Source organism: Musca autumnalis, unplaced genomic scaffold (assembly GCF_047663935.1).
Source record: "Musca autumnalis isolate F117 unplaced genomic scaffold, ASM4766393v1 scaffold_3, whole genome shotgun sequence".
Classification (NCBI taxonomy): Eukaryota; Metazoa; Arthropoda; class Insecta; order Diptera; family Muscidae; genus Musca; species Musca autumnalis.
The window spans coordinates 149,959,345-149,984,349 of NW_027411866.1; the positions used below are offsets into that span (position 1 = coordinate 149,959,345).

Consider the following 25,005-nt stretch of genomic DNA (forward strand, 5'->3'; position numbering starts at 1 on the left):
GTTACAGAATATGCCCCCTGGACTGCGGAATGAGATTAACGACCACTAACTACCCCAAGTTTCTAGGGGTCACATTGGACCGCATGTTCATGTTGTCCGCGCATGCCACAGCTATATGTGAAAAGTTGAGATGTAGGAACAAAGTCCTCAAGTCCCTAGCCGGCAACACTTGGGGTGCAGATAAAGAAACCTTGTTAACCACATATAACGCGATAAGTCGGACTGTGGTAAGCTATGCGACGCCATGGAAATATATTCAACCCTGTCAGAATGCCGCCCTGAGAACTACAACCGGGTGCCTTTTCATGTCTTCAGCGGACCATCTACATGAGGAGTCGAATATTCTTCCAATACATGATCTCGTTGCAGTACTTTCTCGGGTGTTACCTCTTTCACCATCTAATCACGTTATGGTGGATAAAACCTTCCTCCCCTAAGCATATCAGCAGGGATCCTCATGATCTAGAGAAAGAGTTCCAACGTTACAAGAGAGTCTCCAGATCAACAAGCCTATCAAGCAGTTTTAAATAGCATTCAAGATACAGCACGCAATTTTTATGATAGAGCTTTGTAATTTGGTATAGAAGTTTATATTACTCCTAGGATGTTTGGTGCAAATTGGCTATATCGGTCCACGTTTTGATATAGGCCCCATAGGACGGTACCTCCCGATTTCCGGTATTTTGAAGGTTATAGCATCATTATCACACCGAAATGGCTAAAATTTGGTACTTAGTCTTCGTTGGAGGTATACAACTTTCCCCCAGAAATATGTCGGTACAGGCCCACGCCAGCATATAGAACTGTACCTCCCGATTTTCGGTATTCTGAAGGTTGTGGTCTCAATAATCCATCCAAATGGCTGAAATTTGGTATTTAGTCCACGTTTGAGGTAAAAACCTTTTTGACTGAAACTAGTCGGTATAAGTCCACGCATTCATATAGCCCCCGTAGGACTGTACCTCCCGTTTTATGGTATTTTGAAGGCTGTGGCACAATAATTCACCGAAATGGCTGAAATTTGGTGCTTAGTCTTCGTTGGAGGTATACAACATTCCCCCAGAAATTTGTCGGAACAGGCCCACGACAGCATATAGAACGATACCTCCCGATTTTCGGTATTCAGAAGGTTGTGGCCTCAATAATCGAAATGGCTGAAATTTGGTATTTAGTCTACGTTTGAGGTAAAAACCTTTTTGACTGAAACTAGTCGGTATAAGTCCACGCATTCGTATAACCCCCATAGAACGGTACCTTCCGATTTGCGGTATTTTGAAGGTTGTGGCCTCGATAACCCATCGAAATGGCTGAAATTTGGTATTTAGTCTTCGTTGGGGGTATACAATTTTCCATATGAAATTTGTCGGTATAGGTCCACGCCTTCATATAGCCACCATAGAACGGTACCTTCCGATTTTCGGTATTTTGAAGGTTGTGGCCACAATAACCCACCGAAATGGCTGAAATTTGGTATTTAGTCTACGTTGGAGGTAAAAACTTTTTCGACAAAAATTAGTCGGAATAAGTCCACGCATTCATATAGCCCCCATAGAACGGTACCTCCCGATATTCGGTATTTTGAAGGTTATGGCGTCAATATCACACCAAATATTTAATCTTCTTTGAGTCTAAAAACTTTCCGCCAGAAATTTATAGGTATAGATCGACGTTTTGATATAGCTCCCATAGAACGGTACTTCCCGAATTTCGGTATTTTGAAGGTTAGCTACATTTTTTCACCGAAATTGCTAAAATTTGGTATTTAGTCTTCTTCATAAACGAAAGGAAACTAAGGCCATGTTTATACTATAGCCTTTTGCAGGGTTAACCTTCTTAATGAGTGGGTTTGTTAAATCCGGTTATATATAAACGTACTATAATTGTTCCATTTTTCTTAAATACAACTTGTGGTTCTTACTTTTTATCATTTATTCGTAGCTTTGTGTTGGGTCACGGGTCATTCATTGCCTAAGTGAAGGAAATGATATAGAGGATGAACTGAAGGTTGTTCGGTGGTTCCGGGGGTGTTGTTCGGAGGTTCAGTAGTGCGATTCTCTAACACATTTTTGGAGTTCCCGACAAAAATCGGTAAAATAAAATTAAATTTCGATAATTAACGATATTACTCGGTAAATTAGCGACCAATAAAGTTCTACCTATAGCAACGGTGTTTTCAATTTTTATTTGAACTTTTTATTCATATTTTGCGTTTTAATGTTACCGATTTTTGTCGGTAGCTCAAAAAATGTGTTAGAGAATCGCACTACTGGGATGGTTGTTCAGACTATGAGCCAACAAGTCTGCAGCTCCTTGCCGTGGGTCTGAAATAACTGCAACGAGAAAAAAATTACCGCACCAGGTAATTATCCCTCTAGATGGTTACAGGTCCCCACGCCAAAAACCTTATAGATAATAGACTTTTCACCCTACTAAAAACTGAGTTGTAAGGATTGTTAGACAAGTAAGAGACCTATTTTTTTATTTATTTTTCAAAATTTTGTTGGTAATAGAACCCCAATACTTGGAACTGATAATATATACTTTAGCGTAAGAGCCAATAAAATTTTATACGTGCTCAAGAAAAAATGTTTTTTAAACATTTCCAACAACAAATATAAAGAAATAAAAAAAACGAACATAAATTAATTTTAATTCATATTTATTATAATAAAAAGAAAAAGTTTTTTTTTTTTATTTTCCATAATTAAAAATTTAGTGGATCAATTTAATTATAACATTTTAATTTTACAGAAAACAAAATCATTTGAAATTTAAAATTAAATATGTCTTTTCAATTTCCAATCAAACACATTGAACCGAAAAATATGTGCCAAAAAGATCTTGTAATTTATAACTTACAACTTGAACCTGGTGCAGCTGCTGCCGCAGCTCCTGTTGTTGCAGCAACATTTGATGTTTGCAAACGCTGCTGATCCACAGCAGCTACCGGTGTTGATTCAGCATCTGGTACGGAAGTTCTTATTTGATAACCACACAAACCACATCTCTCGGGATTCTTTTCATTTAATATACTGTTGTCGTTACAACGACAAATATTATTTGTTGGTGTACTAGCCGTTCCCGAACAGATATCTTCATCGGTTATAGTTGTCATCATTGAAAGTGGAGTTGATGGATTTTTGGGTGGTGTGCATGTGGGTGTTTTGAAAAGCGGTGCCGAAGTCATTTTTTCCAAAAAATTATCAAGTTGTTTGAGCGACAGCGCATTGTGCAATGTTTCTAAGGGCCGTATCGGTGGTACGCCACCAAAACCATCCAAAACTGTTAAAGGGAAGACTTTTAAGATGAATAATAGAATTTTGTTTTAGAAAACACACATGTCTATGGAAAGGTGCATTGTAGTCGATGGTTAAGAGACATAAAGAGAGATATTCAAAGGAATGAAGTATGGAATGGATATTGTTAAATGAATGAATTGAAAAACAAAATACATATATAGAATACATTTTTGGAATTGTTTTTAATAAATACATTTATTATCCACTGATTTGGCTGCTTTGCTACTGATATGGAAAATTATTTAAATATTTGAATTGGTGTATCAAATAGGATTTTCAGATTGACCTTAATCGATGTATGCCCAAAGAACGTTTTTTTTAATGGCCTACTCCCTAATTTTTTTCCATTTGATCCCAAAGACCTTATATATGAAATTTAATGGCGACTGGTTAACATTAACCCGTGCCACCTGAGCGATCTTTGTTTCCATAATAGTTTGTCAGGAGGTCAAAGACAAATTTTCAGGAAATCGCTCTACAGGCCACAATTATTTTCCAATCTATGAACAAAAAATTTTGAAGACCCCACCTGTCGCATAATCCAGATATCTTCATCCGAGAAAATGAAAGGAGTTGAATTTTGTATTATAACTAATTACCACTTAGGACATTAAAATACCAACAACGATCTGATGATCTCTCTCATGACGACGCTCCTACCAGAATTAGAGGACAGTGTCACAGTTCGCCAGACATAACCATCGTGTCACCTGGTCTTAAAATGACCTTTCCTGGCAACCCGTCATTTCTCTTGCATCAGACCATTTTCCCTTAATTGTCTCCATCAGCAGACCGCCCGATTTCATCACCACCGAACGCCGCACGTTCATCAATCATGGGAAAGCTGATTGACCAAGTTTCAGAAAGTTCACTAATCGCCGCTTCAGAGATCTGCACAATCCTTCTAATGTTCGAGTAGCGGAAAGGATGTTCCGCTGCAGCCGCTCGCTATATACCTGCTGGTCGAATATCCGAAGTAAGACCAAACTTCCCAGCAGAAGAGACGGGATTAGCAAATGAGCTTCGTCGAACCAACCCCAGTAACCCCCGAGTGAGGGAGCTGACACTCGAAATTAAGAGGCTGGTCGACGAGCGTAAGCGAAAGAAGTGGTTAAAGCATCTGGAGCTGCAACATTGGTGCCGGTTTAAGTGAACTGTGGGTAACGGTTAAGTCACTATCGAACCCCGGAAGGAGGGAAGATAGAACCGCAGTCACATTTGGCGACGTTACGTTGACTGACCCGAAGAGGCGCGCAAGTTATTTCAATCGACAGTTTGTCGAGCACGCCTGGAGTGACAGGGCGAAGAGAAAAGTACTACGTCGCATCAGATCTCTTCCGGCAGAAGATGAACCACCACAGTTTACAATGGATGATGTTGCGAATACCATCAGGAACGCTAAATCATCCAACGTGTTGGGTCCTAATGGAATCTCCATGCTGAAGCAGCTGGATGAACCGGGAGTGGGGTTCTCAACCTGTCGCTAGCCACACTCATTGTTCCGGAAGTCTGGAAAATGGGCAGGGTGGTCCCGCTACTGAAGCCAGGCCAGCATGCCAGCAAAAGTGAATCGTATAGGCCGTTTCGCTTTTGCCGCCTGTAGCAAAAGACTATTGAGGCCTTAGTCCTTTCCAGCGTCAGAAATAGCTATCTATTTAACGATCCTCTGCATGGATTCCGTAAGCAGCACAGCACGACAACAGCGTTGCACCCCATCTCCACATGTATTTGTCGAGGACTCAACCAGGAAAGGCCGTGTGATAGAACGGTGATAGTGGCGCTTGACTTATCAAAAGCCTTTGATACTGTCAGGCACTCCACGCTGTTTGAGGATGTTGAGCAGACAACCCTCCGACTAAGTCTGAAACGTTGGATAATCAATTATATGTGTGGACGCCAGTCGTACGTGGGAGTTCCCTAAGGTGGGGTGATATCTCCGGAACTGTTTAACCTCTACCTTTCCAGTATTCCGTCCCCTCCATACGGCATTGAGATCGTAACGTATGCGGATGATTGTACGATCCTGGCGTCAGGTACCTACCCTGATGACATCTGTGATGCAGATATCCGACACTAAATCTACGGTCACTCTGTTCCCCACATGGTCGGCGCAGTATAGAAGAGAGTTGAATAGTCGATGGTAGCAGAATTCCGACCACAAACTGCCCCAATATTCTAGGTGTCACATTCGACACTACGTTCACGTCGTCCGCGCAGGCCGCAGCTATCTGCGACAAACTGAAATGCAGAAACAAGATCCTAAAATCCTTAGCCGGCAGCACTTGGGGTGCAGTTAAAGAAATCTTGTTGACCACATATAACGCGATTGGTCGGTCTGTGGTAAACTATGCGGCACCAGTTTGGTTCCCGAATTTAGTTGGTACGCATTGGAAAGAGATTCAAAATTGTCAGAATGCCGCCCTGAGAACAGCAACATGGTGCCTCTCCAGGTCTTCAGTGGACCATTTACATGAGGAGGCAAAGATTCTTCCAGTAAAGAAACACAATGAGATACTTTCGTTGCAGTACTTGCTCGGGTGTTACCGTGAGAGTCATCCCAATCACCATGTGCTGGCTAGGCCCGACAATATAGAAGAGAACACCTAGATCAACAGGCATAACAGGCAGGTCTGAAAAACATTCACGCGGACGCAGTTGCTAAGGCCATAAGCAAATACAGTGTGAATAAAGTCCTTGAAGTACATCCCCCATCTATCGCAGCTGAGGATCGTCAGCTGCCACGACAAACCAGAGTAGTTTTGGCTCAACTTCGTTCAGGATATTGCAGTCGCTTAAAGGGCGTTCCGAGGCATCATCACAGCGGCAGCCGCTCGCTATTTACCTGCTGGACGAATAGTCGAAGTGAGACCAAATTTGCCAACAGCTTGGCGTGATTAGCAAATGAGAGTAATGTTCTTCGTAGAGCCAACCTCAGTGGACCCAGAGTAAGGGGGGTGAGACTGGAAGTGAGCTTACACTGAAAAGAAGCTTACGGAACAAGTGGCTAGATCATCTGAAGAGTTGCAACATGCAAAATCATCCAAAACGTTAGGCCTTAATGCAATCTCCATGGTAATGCTGAAACAGCTGGATGAGCCTGGAGGTGAGTATCTAACCAAAGTTCTCAACCTGCCGCTAACCACACACATCGTACCCGAAATCTGGAAAATGGACAGGGTGGTCCCGCTACTAAGTCATCTAAAGCATTGGGTACTAATTGAATCTTCATGGTAGTCCTCAAATAGCTAAATGATGCTGGAGTTGAGTATCTCACCATAGTTCTCAAATTGGCTCTAGCCGCCCAAATAGTGCCCGAAGTATAGAAAATCGGCAGGGGGTTCCGATACGTAGGCCAATACGAACTGTGCAGACCGATTTCCCTTTTGTCGCTCGTAGCAAAGACTCTTGAGGCTTTACTCCTCTCCAGCATCAGAAATAGCTATGTCGATCATCAGCATGGGATTCGAAAGCAGCACAGCACTACGGCATCGGCGCACGCCATCTCCACATGTACACATTATACGAGAACAAGCCGAGCGATCGGACAGTGTTGGTTGGGCTCGATATATCAGAAGCATTTGATACTGCCAAGCACCCCACGCTGTTTGAGCAGACCACCTTCCGGCCAAATTTTAAACGTTGGATAATCAATTATATGTGTGTATGCCAGTCATACGTGGAATTCAGGTACAAGAAGTTCAAGCCCCGTAGACTGAAACAGGAAGTTTCCCAAGGTGGGGTGATATCTCTGGAATTGTTTAACTTCTACCTTTCCCGGCATTAAGATCGTTACCTATGTGGATGGTTGTATGATCTTGACGTCGGCTACCTTAGCTAATGTCAGTTGTAAAAGGCTGAACATCTTTCTGATCGATCTTACCACCTTTTTGCACTGAAGAAATATGCAAATATTCACCATTAAATCTACGGCCACTCTATTCACCACATGAACTGCGATGATGAACTCAGAGTTGAATGTCATGATCGATGATTGCAGATTTCCGACCACTTACTACCCCAAGATTCTGGGGGGTCACATTTGACAGTATGTAGACATCGCCCGCTCACTTGGGGTGCAGATAAACAAACTCTGTTGACCACATATAACGCGATATGTCGGCCTATATTAAGCCATGCCATGTATTAACCCGTCACTTCTGTAAAATTTATACAGATGTCAAACATCTGCAAGGTACCTTGCAACTTAATTGCCTTTCTAGATCTTCTTGAGTTTATTCAGATGCCTGAAATCCGTAAGAGGTTGTGTAAAATCTGTTCATAATTTCTTAGGCATGGGCTGATCATTGGTTCAGTAGTCAATTGCTCCGCGCTGAAGAATTGAAGAACCATCTGTAGCTTTAAATGACTACCCAAAAAGCTCTCACAACATTGCAGATTTAATTGAACGATTTAAAGCATTTAATGAAAATCTTCCTAGGCTTGTTTAAAAGATGTTAAAAGTGAGGAAAATCTTCCAAAATTGATCTGGCACGAAATTCCCAATGGGGTAAGTCGTAAGTCCGAAACCCTTTTAAAATATCTTATACATAATAATATGGTACCAACATTAAGGTGTTAAATTTCTGTTCAATTTCAGTTAGCCCCAGATAACGGCTTGTTGCTGGACCTACGTTGGGCGCCATTTAATTAATGTAACGAACCACCGCGCGGGCTTTATTCCTACGATAGTGGGTACCTCCTTGCCCGGTCTTGATTAGTTTTGGGATAGTACTTCTCCTTCAGAAGTACCCTCAGTTTCGAAATCATAAAAGTAAAAGTAAGGTAGCTCTTATCCACCGTATGGTGATTAGGATGGCTCTTACGGTAGCACCCGAATAAGTACTGCAACGGAAACATGAATGTAAACTGCATAGTTTACCGCAGACCGAGTTATCGCGTTATATGTGGTCAAGAAGGCTTGTATGTATGCACTTCAAGTACTGCCGGATAGGGACCTGAGGACCTTGTTCCTACATCTCAGCTTATTGCAGATAGCTGTGGCGTGCGCGGACAACGTGGACATGCTGTCGAATGTGATCCCTAGGATCTTAGGGAAGTTAATGTTCGGAATTCTGCTGCCATCTACCATGGCTTTGAACTCAGTGCTCACCTCGCAATCTGTGCGATGCATAGAGCGGCCGTAGATTGATTGGCGGATGTTTGCATATTCCTCGCGTGGAAAAAGGTGGTAAGATCAGTCAAATAGGTATTCGGCCTTTCACAAATGACCTCATAGATGATTGTACAATCATCCACATACTTTGCGATGTCAATGTCGTCTGGAGGGGGTGGAATACAGAAGACGTAGAGGTTAAACAGTTCCGTAGATATCACCCCACTTCTTGTTCCTGAATTCCATACACGACTGGTCCACATATGTAATTGATGATTATCCAACGTTTCAAACTTGGCCTGAGGGTTGTCTGCTCTATGTCCTCAAACAACATGGAGTGTCTGACTGTTTCAAAGGCTTTTGATAGATCGAGCGCCACCATCACTGTTCTGTCAAACGGCTTGGCTCTGGTTGAGTCCTGGACTACTATTTGTGAATATTGCGTGCAGCACTGTTGTTGTGCTGTGCCGCTTACGAAGCCCATGATGATGATAGACAAATGGAAGGCTGCTGATAGACAACTGGTTGGGGACAAAAACGAAATCGGTCTGTACGATTTACCCTTGCTAGCATCCTTGCCTGGCTTCAATAGGGGGATAGCCCTGTTCATTTTCCAGACTTCGACAGTTTCGGCATTACCATGGAGATCATCAGGGCTCAATACTTTGGATTATTTAGCGTTCTTGTGGTGGTTCCTTTGATGTACAACTCTGCTCTTCGCCATGTCACTCCAGTGGTGCTCGACAAACTGTCAATCAAAATAACGGCATAAGATGAGTTGAGCCGCTCAGCTCCGATCGTGATGAAATTTTTAAGTAGATCTCACCTTCCTGATCACGACATTATATAATTTCTTTTTGGGAAATCCATACTTCCCCAGATAGGGTCCTTTGAAGTTCAAAAATTCCCTTGGTTAAAGTCCAGCTACTACGAAAAAAATTTAAATTAAAAAAATTTTGTTCCTGTGCCCCAGATTTGCTCCCGTCCATAGGAAATAGTCTAAAATCCCCGAAGGCCGGCTATTTAAAAAATGTACAATTTAAAGAAAAAAAGTTAGCTGAGCGACTCAACTCAACTTGCTCCAAAATAAATTGCGCACCTCTTCGGATCAATTAGCGTATCTTCCTTCTTTCCAGGGTTTGAGAGTGACTTAAACGTTGCCCATAATTCATCTATTTCGGCTTCTATGTTGCAACACTTCATATGATTTAGCTACTTGTTCCGCTTATTCCCACCGACCGTCCTTTTAGCTCCATAACTCTGGGGTCACTGCTGTTTCCTCGACGAAGCTCATCATGCCTTTTTGCTAGTCCCGTCGCCTCTGCTGGGAAATTTGCTCTCACTTCTGGTATTCGACCAACAGGTATAAAGCGAGCGACTCTAGCAGTGATGATGCCTCGGAACGTCCTCTTTGATATTCCAACAGCAGAAGGGTTGGGCAGATTAGTGAACTCTTTGAAACTTCGCCAATTAGCTTTCACATGACTGATGAAAGTGCGACATTCAAAGACAATGAAATCGGCCAGTTTGCTGATGGAGATAAGAGAAACCACGGGTTGCCAGGTGACTTCATTTGTCAGACCAGGAGACACGATGGTTATATCAGGCGAATTATGGCACTCTCCGCTAATTGTGTTTTAGGGGCGTCCTCATTGATCGTGCAAACGTGGAGCTATCAATCTGCTCAGTCAGCGCTATACCCCTCTGGTCATTGTAGAGAATCGAATGCCACACCTCATGATGAGCATTAAAATCTTCTATGACCAGTCGATTATGACCTTCTTAAAGCGGGCCAATGTTGGGCCTACATCCGTGAGTACAGCAATTTATCAACTAGATGTATGCGTTTAGAAACATTTCCATGGCAAGTCCATCCATGTATTGCATCTCACCGAAGTTTGCGTGTGATGGATTCGAATGTGACAAACCGAGAACCTCCATCCATATTGGTCCTAGGTTTTCCTAAAACTATGTACACTGAGGTGTCAGCCGCTGGTCAGAAGACGGCTGTTGTGTGGTTCTAGGTATATCCAGTATCGAAGAACCCACCGCTGTGGGTTTTTTAGTTGTTCATGGCAGCGTACCTTTCGGCTCCTCCAACAATGTTTTTTAGTAGATTTCTTTTATCCTCTCTCTCCCGATTTTCTACACATCCTTGTCGAGTGCGTAATATGTTGCGCGCAATGTAACATTTTTTTCTTAATAAAGTCTATACTTTTTGTGATATGAGCATCGTAGCTCCTTTTGGATACGTCATAAAATAAAGACGATGTATGTGGTATAATTAACACCTCTCTTTCTTATACCGCCCCACAAACAACTCAAATTTTGCAGTTAAACCCCTATTTTTGTATGGTTTTGAAAAATAGTACCGCTTGTAGTCCTTCTTGTGGTCCGTATTACAACTAATTGAATAATCGAGCACCCCTGGAGTGACAGGGCAAAGAGAAGAGTTCTACGTCACATTAGACCTCTTCCTGCCGAGGAAGAACCACCACAATTTACAATGGATGATGTTGCTAGTACCATTAGGAATGCAAAATCATTCAAAACGTTAGGCCCTAATGCAATCTCCATGGTAATGCTGAAACAGCTGAATGAGCCTGGAGTTGAGTATCTAACCAAAGTTCTTAACCTGCCGTTAACCACACACATCGTGCCCGAAGTCTGGAAAATGGGCAGGGTGGTCCCGTTATTAAGTCATCCAAAGCGTTGGGTCGTGATGAAATCTTCATGGTAATCCTCAAATAGCTAAATGATGCTGGAGTTGGGTATCTCACCATAGTTCTCAAACTGTTGCTTGCCGCCCACATGGTGGAAGAGGTAGCAGGGGGGCCCGCTACGTAGGCCAACATGAACTGTACAGACCGATTTCCCTTTTGTCGCTCGTAGCAAAGACTCTTGAGGCTTTACTCCTCTCCAGCATCAGAAATAGCTATCTAGTTGCCGATCATCAGAATGGGATCCGTAAGCAGCACACCACTATCGGCGCACGCCATCTCCACATGTACATGTTATACGAGGAATCAATAGAGAACACGCCGAGCGATCGGACAGTTTTGGTTGGGCTCGACTTATCTATCGACATGCGTATCCAGGAGGTAATAGTCTTTTTCTTGCGTTAATAGGTTGAGTGTATCATAATGTTCGAGAGATTTTTTTTTCCTTTTTCACACATTTGTTTCCTTTTCATATATGAAACGAATCAAAATTTCCCTTCAGAGATTGTGCAGAGCACTCGGAAAATAATCGGAAAAAAGGTTATGAAATCTCGGAAAAAATCTGATATCTGTTGGCTGGGTAGCTAGTATTTTATAAAGAACACTAAATATATATAAATACTCGTACATTTCAACCTGTTCGTTTAATTGTAGCTTCCTTTCATTGCCCGGAAAATGTCTTACAATAAACCTCATTCTCGTTCCTTTCCATATCAGTAGTTTATAATTTAGTTTTTTATTTATTTTTAATCTCTAGAATATTTAAAAATTAATAAGCAGTACTTACCCGATGATGATACTGGTATCATATCTCTTAAATTTGGTGCCGAAGAACTTCCACTTATTACCGCTGTACTGAACAGACTATTGGCGCTTGTGGTCATCTTTTTACTAAAACCACCGAATCCCAACATTTTCATATAAGACATCTGGCCGGCAATACTGTGTCTTTGGCGTCTGGACGATACCGATGACGACGACGATGTCGAAGTGACAGTATTATCTGTAGTGGTGGTATCAGTAATAGGATTGTTGATAATGGAGGATATGTGAGGGTTGTAGGTAGTAGCAATGTTTTGGTCATTGTTAGTATCAGAAATGTTAGGGGAGGCGGTGAAAGAATAGTCGAGGGAAATGGTTTTATGTAGTGATTTGGATGATGACGAGGGGTGTGGGGTTTCGTCATTTATAATTATGTAGGGAAGTGTTTTTTGACGATTGGTGGATAAAAAGGAAACAGAGGATATTGGAAATTCATCATTGTTAGTTAATTCATTGAAATTATCATTATCATGGGAGGTAGAAGTAAGAAGTATAGTTGAAGAATTATTACTTGGATTAGTGGTGTTGGTGGTGTTGCCGCTTAATGGTGGGGTTCTTGAAGAATTATATAAACGATATTGTCCCACATGTGGATGTATGTGATAATGATGATGATGGTGATGATGTACGTGATGATGATGATGATGATGGTGCATCATATGGGGTAGAGATTGAGCAGTTGATGAAGAAAGGTCCTCTGTTGTTAGTGAAGAGGAGGAGCTGATGATGGGGGGCTGGTTGGTGGTGGTGGATAGGTCCAAGTCCAATTCTTGAAAAGTGTTAGTTAAATTATATGCAGTATTAGTTGCGGCTGGTACATTTTCAGCAATTGGATCAAAATGCCTAAAACTACTAGTTGTGGGAAATTTAAATGGACTAGAATTTAGCTCAGCTATGACCGGTGCCGATTGTGAAGCAACTAAACAGGACATTTTTCGTTTGTTTGTTTGATATTGACTTTGGACATGCTTGTTGTTGTTGTGCTGTTGTGTTGAAGATGTTGTACATGGGGCATCTGAGGCCTGACATAACTCCAAAGTGGAGGCGGTGGGTGAATTTGTGGGAGAATCTCCTGGAGCCTTTAGGCTATCCATTTGAGTTCTTTTGGAGGATGGCATCATAAAATCACCACTTAGCAAAGAGGCTGGGGCAGAAGAGGATAATTGTATTTCTTCCTCATATAAGGTGGGACAATCATCAAAAGGAGACACATTTGGTGTAATGGCCATAGGAGAAGTGGCGGCTTTGCTATAGTTGCCCATCATATCGGATAGATTGGCCTCACTTTTTGAATGGGCATGCGGATGGACAATATCTTCTTGATTGCTGGACGCTGACATGTGACCCGAACAGTTGCAAGTCAAAGGCATTTCATTTGTCGATAGCGGAGACATGCGTCTTATTTCTCTTAGCTTATGCATAAAATCTCCCTCATCACCACTTTCCATGCGTCGCATGGTCAGCAATTGGCTTTGTTTCTTTTGAATTTGACAACTGGGTGAGGATGATTTATGGGCTGTACACATGACATTGGATTCCGGTGTACCGGGTGTTAGGGAAAAATCTATTTCTGACAAGGGTAATTCATTGGTTGATGAATCGATTTTAAAGAAGGTCAAATTATCCGTTACACGTATTTGAAACGAGGAGAGGTTAGTAGTAATGGAGGGTCGTGATGTTAAAATCTCTTGAAAATCTTTATGTTTAGCATAGGATAAGGCGGCATCGCTGGGTGGAGGCGATGGCGATGTGTCTGCTTTTGGAGGCAAAACACACACAAAGAGGAAGAGAGCAAATAGTGTTATTAGGCGCGTCATGCACAAAGGTTTTGTTTAGACAAATTTCATGGTTGTTTTTTTGAGGGGTGGTCGAAATGTATCGCAATGTAATGTTGTTGTTGTGTTGTTTGGAAAATAAACGAAAAAACAAAATTGTAGATTGTTGTTTTAATAAATGTTCATATGGCGCATAAACTTAAAGGTATGGCAGCAGACAACAAGAATGCATAACGTTTTTGGTTAGGAGAGCATTTTTTGAAACGCACGTGAGTAACACGGTCGTTTGGTGGGATGGTTGTATTTGTGACACAATTGTTTTTGTAAAGGTAGTACTGTACATAAGCATTGTTCTACAACCTGTAATAAAGATGGGAGCGTGTCACTAAACCACAACTAAGTACTAAAGGTAGAAACACTATGAAATACACCGCTTTTCACGCTCAGTTTCATGTAAAAGACTAAAGGCCAAGTACTACCTATTTCAAATGAATTAGGCAGCATTTGAATTAGGAAGTACTTGGGCTTTAATCTTTTACATGAAACTGGGCGTGAAAAAAACGGCGTATTTCATTCTGTTTCTACCTTTAGTGCTTAGTTGTGGTTTAGTGGCACACTCCCTTCTCTATTACAGGTTCTAGGTTAGTTGTTTTTTAGTATCACGATCGTGACACTAACCCATCTCTAACCTGCAATAATCTACAAATTTTGCACTTCTATTGCAACATAAAAATGGCGCTGCATAACGCTGTCTTTTAATACCTTTTACACGACAAATATCTACGAGGAAAAGTTAGCTGGAAGTTTCTGGTCCTTCCCGTGCCTTTTGATCAAATGTTCATGTGAAAGTAATATTTTATAGTTCGTTGTTTTGCTAGTATTACTATTAAAAAAAAAGTTCTAGAATTAATAAGTTTACAAAACATACCAAAATTACGAATAAAACTTTCCATTTCTTGAAATTATTTATCAACTCAAACTATAATATACCGAACAAGAAGTACTCTTCTGTTACAAAGACTTTTATTTGGGATAGAGAGCGAATATTAATGGACATATCAGTGCACGCAAATAAACAAAACCTTTCAAACAGTTTATGTTGCACATTCCATACGTACAGTTCAAAACAAAACACAAACAGACTCTGGGCTTGTTTTTTGTAGTTTCGTACTATTTGTGAAGGTAAATGATAAGTTTGTGTGATCAATACTGGAATCATTTTTTTTACTTTTCTATAAAAGATATATGCAAAATATGTGATGTTTCAAATAATTTTTTTCAGGATTTGAACAAAATAGCATATGAATTTATAATTCGGCATATTTAATATTGTATTTGGGAATTCATTAATGGATTTTTTTTAGATAAAGTTTGGATAAATGAATCTATTTCAAGACAATTATACTGAACTACTTCTGATACTGTATTCGGGATTTACAACTAATCAAATCCTAGCTCGGCGTTAAATTGCATTTAAAGTAGGTGTTGAAAATTTAATTCTAAATATAAACTTGTAAAAAACAACATCAAAATCGACCTTTACAAATATATTGTGCCAAACAAACATCCTATATGTTAGTATATGAACGAGAACGTGGAGTATGGTGATTTCAATTGTTTTAGTTGAGCGACAAAAAAATTAAAGTGTTCAAATTTTGCACAGCGCACACAACACTTTGTAGGAGGACGAATAAGAAGATGTTGAGAATAACAGGCAGGCAAAAAGCAAGCAATTGTTATGTTTTTAATTTAGCTATTTTCTTTTTTGTTTTGAGAAATTAACAACGCTAAGGTTAAAGAGGCTTAGAAGAATATGTAGAACAGGTGGTGTTATAGAACATAAGAGAAGAGTACAAATCAACAACATGTAGAAGTAACACAACATTTTTACAAGCATGCAAAAAGTTTGAATTTTTTGTGATTTTATTTTATTGATAGGTATTTCACAGTGATTATTTTTTTATGTTTTTGAACAATATTTATGTAGACTGTTGATGTTTTTAAGATCCATTTTTGTTAATGAATAATTAGCTAATAATTTTGGATTTTGTATTCAGTAGGTATTTATTTATTTGTTTATGTGATGCAGATTTGTATATTGAATATATCTATATTGAACTTATTACACTTTGACATAGACAACAGGGGAAAAGTTACAGAAAAGCTGATCATTGATATAATTGAAATTTTCGACGTCAATGCAAAATATGCATATGCTCACGAAAACCGTATTAAAACCTACTTAAGAATAATTTGATTGCCTTAAAAATTTAATTTAGGATTTCTTATTACAATTAGTAGACACGCATGACACGTGTAGTGGGAAGGTTTTACGAGAAAGGGAAAAAGTAGTCGTATCTTCTGTTCAAAAGCTTCCGTGCTTTAATAACACTGCCCGATACAACAAAATAATTACTAGATAAAGAAGAGCGTAAATGAAAGACAAGCGTATCGTTGCTTTAAAAAGTTTACGTCGGGATGCAGTCTAAGTAGGAGAGCAATTTCTCTTTTTAAATATCCGACTGAACTTTATGTGTAAATCTTCAATTTTAGATATATCCATGGTGGAATAAGAAGGTGTTACATCAAATCATGTCAAACGTCAAATTTGTTCACAATAAAGCATTACTGTGAATTGCTTGTTTACATTTTGTATGTGATTTTATTCACAATATCGCATTTTGACAACTGGTATGGAGATCAGCTGTTTTTGGCGTTACACCTTATTATTCCACCATCGTATCTTCAGAAATATTAGGAAAATGTAAATCTTTTAAGTCATTTTTTATTAAAGGTTAAAATTTTATTTAAAAGTTGGTGGTATATTCTTAGGGAATATTCCAAAACTTGATACCTAGTCTAAACGTCAGAAATACGTCAACATTTGAAAACATAACTTTAAGACGTAGAATGCATTTTCGCCCCTGATTCATAATTTTTGCATTTTGTTGCTCAGTGTAAAATTCTTTCCATTTTCATTTGCATCATTGGTCATTAAGCTCGACTCTAACGAGAAATTATTTAAAATTCATATTAAAAATGATATTCGCCCTAATAGGCAAAATTTTCAAATAAAAATAAAATCAGCTTGATCCAGGCTGGGGCTTGAACCCACGTCCTTGAAAAACAATTGAAAAAAAATGTTCTAGCGGCGTGTAAGCGTTCAGAGCCAAACTCATACATACTTTCAAAGACTACGTTGAACGTTTGTCATGGAAGCTGCACAATGTTTGAACAAATATTCAGCGTTGTAAAAAAAATGCATTTGAAAGAGGTAAAGTTAGATGATAGCGAAGCCGATATGTCTGATAAGCCTCTACCAAAGGCGAAACATGTCACAAGCAGCAAGATTAGCCGGGAATTAAGTATCGCACTAAAGTTCTCAACATATCGCTAGCCGAACTCTTGAATATTGACAGTGTAATCGCGCTGCTAAAGTCAGGCAAGGATGCCAGCAAAGGAGAATCCTACAGACCGTCATGCACCTTCCGGTCGAGTTTTAAGCATTAGTCATCAATTATATGTGTGGAGGCCGCCAGTCGCACGTGGAATTGAGAAACAAGAAGTCGAAGTTCCGTAGAATGGAACAGGGAGTTCCCCAAGATGGGGAGATATCTCCGGAATTCGTAACATATGCGGACTATTGTACGAGTATCACACTAAAGTTCTCAACTTGTCGCTATACACCCTCATTGTTCCCGAAGTCTGGAAAATGGGCAGGGTGGTCCTACTACGGAAGCCCGGCAAGGATGCCAGCAAAAGTGAATCGTACAGGCCGATTTCGCTTTTGTCGCCAGTAGCAAAGACCCTTGAGGCGTTAGTCCTCCCCAGTATCAGAAATAGCTATCAAGTTGCCGATCATCAGCATGGATTCCGTAAGCAGCACAGCACGACAACTGCGCTGCACGCCATTACCACATATATTTGTCAAGGACTCAACCAGAGACGGCCGTGCGATAGAACAGTGATGGTGGCGCTTAACTTATCAAAAGCCTTTGATACAGTCAGGCACTCCACGCTGTTTGAGGACATTGAGCAGACAACCCTTCTGCCAAGCTTGAAACGTTGGATAGTCAATTATATGTGTGGAGCCAGTCGTACGTGGAATTCAGGAACAAGAAGTCCAACCCCCGTAGAGTAAAACAGGGAGTTCCCTAAGGTGGGGTGATATCTCCGGAACTGTTTAACCTCTACCTCTCCTGTATTCCGCCCCCTCCAGACGGCATCGACGGCATAACGTATGCGGATGATTGCATGATCCTGGCGGCGGGTACCTATCCTGATGACATCTGTAAGAGACTGAACAACTATTTAACCGATCTTACCACCTTTTCCATTCGAGGAATATGCAGATTTCCGCCACAAAATCAACAGCCACTCTGTTCACCACAAGGACAGCGCAGTTTAGAAGAGAATTGAATGTCGTGGTCGACGGTAGCAGAATTCCGACCACAAACTGCCCCAAAATTTTAGGGGTCACATTCGACACTACTTTCACGTCGTGCGCGCACGCCACAGCTATCTGCGACAAACTGAAAAGTAGGAACAAGGTCCTCAAGTCCCTAGCCGGCAGCACTTGGGATGCAGATAAAGAAACCTTGTTGACCACATATAACGCGATAGGTCGGTGTGTGGAAAGCTATGCGGCGCCAGTCTGGTCCCCGAGATTATGTGATACGAATTGGAAAAATATTCAAACTTGCCGCCTTGAGAACAGCAACAGGGTCCCTCCTCAAATCTTCAGTGGACCATCTACATGAGGAGGCAAAGATTCTTCCAGTAAAGCAACACAATGAGATGCTTTCGTTGCAGTACCTGCTTGGATGTCACAGTGTGAGCCATCCCAATCAGCCGCCCTTAGCACTGTTACAGGGTGCCTCTTTATGCCTTCGGTGGACCATCTACATTCCATGCTCTCGCTACAGTACTTTCTAGAGTGTTACCGTGAGGGCCATCCTAACCATCATATGGTGGATATGACCCTAACATGTCAGGAGGTATCTTCATGATTTAGAAAGAGAGGTCCGTCGTTACAAGATCAGTAAGCCTATCAACCTAATCATTATATAGTGGATATGACCCTGACATGTCGGATCAGTAAACCTACCAAACAGGTTCAATAATTCCGACCACAATCTTTGCCAAAGTCCTAGGAGTCACATTTGATAGCATTCATACGTCGTCCGCGCATGCTGCAGCTATCTGCGATAAGATGAGAAACAGGAACAAGGTACTCAAGTCTCTAGCCGGCAACACTTGGGGTGCGGGTAAAGAAACCTTCTTAACCACATGCAACGCGCGTGGTTTGCCAACGTAAGTGATACGCAATTGTATAACTTGCCCTGAGAACAGAAAAATGGTGCTATCTATGCAAAATTTGCTTGGATGTTATGGCAAGACCAACCAAAGCACCATCTAATGGATAGGAATCGGCCGCCCAGGCGAGTCAGAGAGGATTTCCGTGATCTGGAGAGGGAGGTCCAGAGATAGAAAAGAGAACCCATAGATCAATAATCTTACCAGGCAGGTTTGATATTCACACTGATGCAGTCGCTGAGGCTTTAGGAGCCTATAGTGTGAATGTCGTCGAGGATCACCTACCATCTGTGGCAGCTGTAGAACAACAGCTGTCAAGGCAAACGAGAGTCGTGTTGGCGCAACAAAGATTTGGTTGTTGTTGTAGCAACGCATATATGTTCATTCGTGTATTATTTCAGTTATCAGTTTTCGTTTCCTCTGTATCCACCCTCAAGAATTCTGCAACCTGGACTGATTGCGTCCATAAAGAATCAGGAGACAGGTGCAGCGTGTCGTGAGGTCCCAATCCACATGCCGGGCATGTGTTGGGTATCGTGGCATTAATTTGGGCCCAATACGAATTGAGGCGGCTGTATCGTCCGGATCTTATCTGAGCTAAAATCACTCGTGTTTGCCTTGGCAGCTGGCGTTCTTCTGCTGCTATGAATGGAGGGCGGTCTCCAAGTACGGCATTCACACCGTATCTCTGTACTGCCTGCGAAACCATGTCTGTGTGAATGCTATCCAAGCCTGCCTGATAGGCTCGTTGATCTAGAGATTCTCTTTTATACCTTTGGACCTCTCCCTAGATCCTTTAAATCGTGACAGGGATGCTCACTGCGATAACACCCAAGCATGTACTGCATCGACAACATCTTGTTGTGCTGACGCACGGGTTAAACCTTCGCCTCCTTATGAAGATGGCCCACTGGTGTCTTGAGGAGGCACCCTGTTGCAGTCCTCAGGCCGGCATTCTGGCAGGTTTGAATCTTCTTCCACTGCGTAGCGCTAACATTTGCATACCACGCTGGCGCCGCGTAGCTTACCACAGACCGGCCTATTGCGTTATAAAAGTCAACAAGGTTTCTTTGTCAGCACCCCAAATGCTGCCGGCCTGCGACTTGAGGACCTTGTTCCTACTTCTGATCTTATAGCAAATAGCTGTGGCAGGTTTGAATCTTCTTCCACTGCGTAGCGCTAACATTTGCATACCACGCTGGCGCCGCGTAGCTTACCACAGACCGGCCTATTGCGTTATAAAAGTCAACAAGGTTTCTTTGTCAGCACCCCAAATGCTGCCGGCCTGCGACTTGAGGACCTTGTTCCTACTTCTGATCTTATAGCAAATAGCTGTGGCTAAGATTTAGTAGGTGTAGCCGGCCCCATTCTTACTGGGACGAATCTATGAAATGAAGACATGCACGTACACGTAGAAGCTGCTACAACAACCAGGTTTGGAAGTTCTGAGAACGTTCCCCGACTATCGCAGCTGAGGAGCGTCAGCTGCCACGACAAACTAGGGTAGTTTCAGCTCAACTATGCTCAAATTCGAGTAGAGAGTGATACGTGATATCCCCACAACTATAAGGATATTGCAAGAGATTAGGGATGAATTTTTGATCTGAATATTCAAATATTAAAACCTTACTGTTGAGTTGGGTTACTTAAACCGATTAACTTTATATGATTAAAGCTTGACTGATTCCACAGCTTAAACAAAAAAAATGTATTCGTCAAATTCTGAAATTGTTGATGTAAAATGTGTTTTAATTTTTTAATATTGTAGTTTCTGTTCAAGATAATAACTCATTTGAGAGTTTTAAATCGTTCAGTGCAAGAGAACGTAAATATGAAGATGAAAAAATTTTAGTAGTATAAAAAATCCTAAATTTATCTTCTTAACAGAAGCAAAGATTATTTTATAAAAATATTTTATAGGATCTATAAAATATTCATACATCGGCACTGTAAAAAATTACCTATTAAGAAGGAGAAATAATACGTATAATAATTTCATATAAGTTATATGATATAACTGAATAAAAAATCCAAAATTATTAATTGCAATTAAATTCGTTCAAATCAATTTCACAATAACAAAAACAATTAAACAGAAAGGCGGCTTGATATGTTAATTTAACTACTGACAATACTCAAGGGTATTTTTTTCTCTCAAATAAAAGTTTTGAACTTTTATATTGGGGTCACAGAAAACCACAAAAGAAATTGTATTGTCAGTAGTTAATTTAACATCGCAACAATTTGTATTTGTTTGAATACAAAAAGAAATATATACTTCAGCCAAATACACGGAATTTCCCGACCAGATGCTTATATAAACTCATTTTGAAAATATACAACAAAAATTGGTTTGTTGGATTTTTGTAGAGATTCGTTTATGTTACAAAACACAAAAGAGAAGAGGTCGTATTTTGTACATTTATACAAAAATCAAATATGAAAATAAAAGAAAATTTTGTATTAGAAAAAATTGGTGGAAATTATAACCTAAGAAAACAATGGAACTAAATATAAACGTTGATGTCCCATAAAACAAATTAGTAAAGCTTTTTTTTTAGTAGAAGAAGAATAAGGATTCACAAAATCTGTAATCTGTACAAATGAAAGACAAATTTTTAGTGAGTTTTATTTTTGAGATTTAATTGTGAATCCTTTTCTTCCGTTTAACATTTGCCAACAGCATTATAGACACGAAACCTAAATTCTTCCACTTTGATTGCTCTTGAAGGTTATTCTACAAATCGTAAAAATGTCATCTATACAGAGCCCATTTTTTATTTTTAATCGTCCATTTTCTCCTTTCGTCATCCTCAAAAAATACGCCTTCCTGCGAATGTGTAACATGTTTCTAAAAAATCAATCTTAGAAATATTAAGTATATTTTTCTATTGGGTGTTTTAAGAATCCAAGTCCATTGTGGTCATCAATGACCTTCTAAAAATTTAAAGAAATCAACGTCAATGTAAATGTTTTTAAAAAGTCAGTCAAAACTGACAGTCAACGTACTTTAAGGACAATTTTCTAGCAAATAACAACTTTTATTTAGCTAAAAACGTTTGAAATACAATATTTACGGTATTATTTAGAGATTATAAAAGAAATTTTTTAATTAGGCTTTGATATTCACGAAATAGACCTCGATGACTGTCAGTTTTGCTTGTCAATGTGTACTATACTTAAGTCTTCTTCTTTTTCTTCTTCTTCTAAAAACAACCCTTTTGTCTCTATAACTCAACTATACAATACTTTGTAAACTTTGGGTATTTTTGTAAAAAACTCCAAGACTAATGTTAACATTGAATTCTTAAAAAAAATATCAATATTTATTGCCCTCTTTCGGGCATGTAAAAGTCTGTATGTGTCAACGTCTTGTGTTCAGTTCCCCTTAAAATATATAACATTGATGTTTATTATCCTCCATCGGTCCATCCTACAATTTTAAAAAAGCAAGGATTATTGTTTGTGTCTTTCCTAAAGTCTTTCAAATCCAAAAATCTATTGTCCTCTATACAAATCCCCGTCTATAGGCCTCTTGGAGTCATATTTAAAGTCTGACTGACGATTGTCTTCTTTCGAGTCCTCGCGTCTAATGCTGTTGGCTTTCGTAAACAAAAAAACCCAAATTCATGCATTTACTTTTAAAAAAATAGATAACTTTTCCCCTCATAATTAGACAATAAAGTTAAGAATTTGTTAACGAAATTAGTTCAAATAAAATTCTAATTAATTTAAAATTAGAAGAAGAAAAGTTAACTAACGAAAGCATAACGTCTATGCAAGAAATGGCAAAAATAATAACGAAAAAATAAGAAACCAAAACAACAGCTATTTCATGGTGTACATACCTTTGGATTTTTGTGATCTCTGCTCAAAACTACGTGAACGAGGTTCACCGTCTGGACTAATGGGACGATCGGTTTCCAATGAACCCGTCTGTTTCGTTTGTTGTTGATGCTGTTGTGAAGCCAATTCCTTATTCAAACGCTTGGCCAAGTCCATAGCTTCATGTCCGGCCACAGTGTGGTGTGAACCAATTGGTATGGGCTTCGACTTGGAATGTCGTATTTCGCAATCAAAACCATCGGGAGAAATCTAAGGACAAAGAGAAAAAAAGGAAATTAAAATTGTTTAGATTTAAAGTCACCTCAAAAATTGTAACCAAGAAACAATGATTCCATAGATAGTCGCAAAACTCAATGTCTATTGCATTCAAGTTCCTCGATTGTATTTAACTCCTGTGAGACTAAATAATAAATTTACTATTTAACAAGTAAAAAAGTATCAGTCGGCTTGGCCGACAGAGATATACCCTCAGCCTGTGTACCTATATTGAAACAATTTTTTCCCAAAATACGTATGTATTTAGGGGGTTTTAAAAATGTTGGGCATTTGAACCCACAAAAATGTTAATTAGGATTAAAGATCAAAAGTTTTGCGGAGGAGATACTAAAAGGAATGGATAGACATTGACCGTTATGGAAGTGGATATCCAGCCACAACATATGGTGCCATAGGGGGTTTTTACACTATACGGGCTGTTTGCTCAAGAAGTATGGACTTGCCCCTTAAAAAACTTTTACCATCGTAATAGAGACAGCGAATGCAAGTTGCTTCAACAAAAATCAGAGTGATTCGATATCAGGTCATAAAGTGAACTTATCCGAAATTTTGTGTGGGAGGTACCGGATGGAATGGACAAATAAAGTCCATATTTGATCTATATCTGGTAGATATATTAGGATTTGTAAAGTATAGACCAATTCGGCCACTCCCTTCAAGAGTTACCGTACGAACAATTTTTCCGAACATTTTTGAACTTTTGAGGGGGAGGTACCTGAAGGAGTGGTCCAATATGGCTTATCTTCAAACTTAAACTATGTTTGGACAAAATATTACTAAGGCCATATTTTGGACCGAATCGGCAGATCCGTTCGAGAGTTATCTTGGGCTCCAACCACCTCACACGGTGTCATAGGGTTTTTTTGCAACTTTCAGGCTATTTTCTCAGGAAGTGTGGACTTGCCCCTGATGAAACTTGTACCGTCGTATGGAGAGCAGTGAATACAAGTTGCTAAAACAAAAATCAAAGCGATTCGAGAGATGGCCCTAAACTGAACCTTTCCGAAATTTTGTGTGGGAGGTACCCGAAGAAGTGGACCTATTGAGACCATATTGGAACCTCATATTACTCTGGTAGAAAGTTTACGCTATACAAAGTATGGACCAAATCGGTCACTCCCTTCAAGAGTTATCGTGAGCACAAACTTTCCGAACATTTTCGAACTTTTGTGGGGGAGGTACCGGAAGGAGTGTACCGATATAACCCATCTTCGAACTTAAACTAAGTTTGGACAAAATATTACGAAAGCCAAAATTTGAACCGAATCGGTTCATCCGTTCGAGAGTTATCGTGCGCTCCAGCCAGCAGGACAGACAGACAGACAGACGGACATGGCTAGATCAACTCAAAATTGTCTGAAACACATTTCGTCCAAACATACTTGGGGTCTAAAACCATTATTTCGATGAGGCACATTTTCATCGTATCAAAGTGTATATACCCTCCTTAGCCTAAAGGCTGAGGGTATAAAAATGTACTCTGAGACTCCTCCCCAGACACGCTATTCGTTTGATTATTTGATTTTCAGCCACCGGAGGTCTTTAGAAGACGTAGACTTGGGTCTTCTCTACGAAGATCTCGGAATGTTCTCTACGAAGTCCTTGAGGTCTTTTATACCAAAACCTTGAATTCTTATATAAGAAAACCTTGATGTCTTTATTCCATAGGACGACCTTGAGGACTTTATTCCACAGGACGACCTTGAGGTATTTTATACGAAGACCCTGAGCACTTCTATACGAAGACCTTAAGGTTTTCAATACGAAGGCCTTGAGGTATTCTATACGAAGGCTTTGAAGTCTCCTATACGAAGACTTTGAAGTCTTCTATACGAAGA

General features: G+C 40.1%; 1 protein-coding gene across 50 annotated transcripts in view; it reads right to left on the reverse strand.

The window, feature by feature from the left end:
* The window catches only part of l(1)G0196 (inositol hexakisphosphate and diphosphoinositol-pentakisphosphate kinase), a 103,203-nt gene that overhangs the window by 8,611 nt on the left and 69,587 nt on the right, over nt 1-25,005 (reverse strand). For 12 of the 50 annotated variants that reach the window (XM_073974811.1, XM_073974810.1, XM_073974804.1 and 9 more), the window contains exons 14-16: nt 22,894-23,140; nt 11,920-12,135; nt 2,860-3,282 (exon numbers count right to left, since the gene is read on the reverse strand). In XM_073974811.1, the coding sequence (XP_073830912.1) occupies nt 2,860-3,282; nt 11,920-12,135; nt 22,894-23,140 (886 nt within the window). Of the gene's footprint in view, nt 1-2,642; nt 3,298-11,919; nt 13,711-22,893; nt 23,141-25,005 lie in introns of those variants that run through there. The other 38 variants (XM_073974781.1, XM_073974778.1, XM_073974775.1 and 35 more) reach the window with 8 other exon arrangements.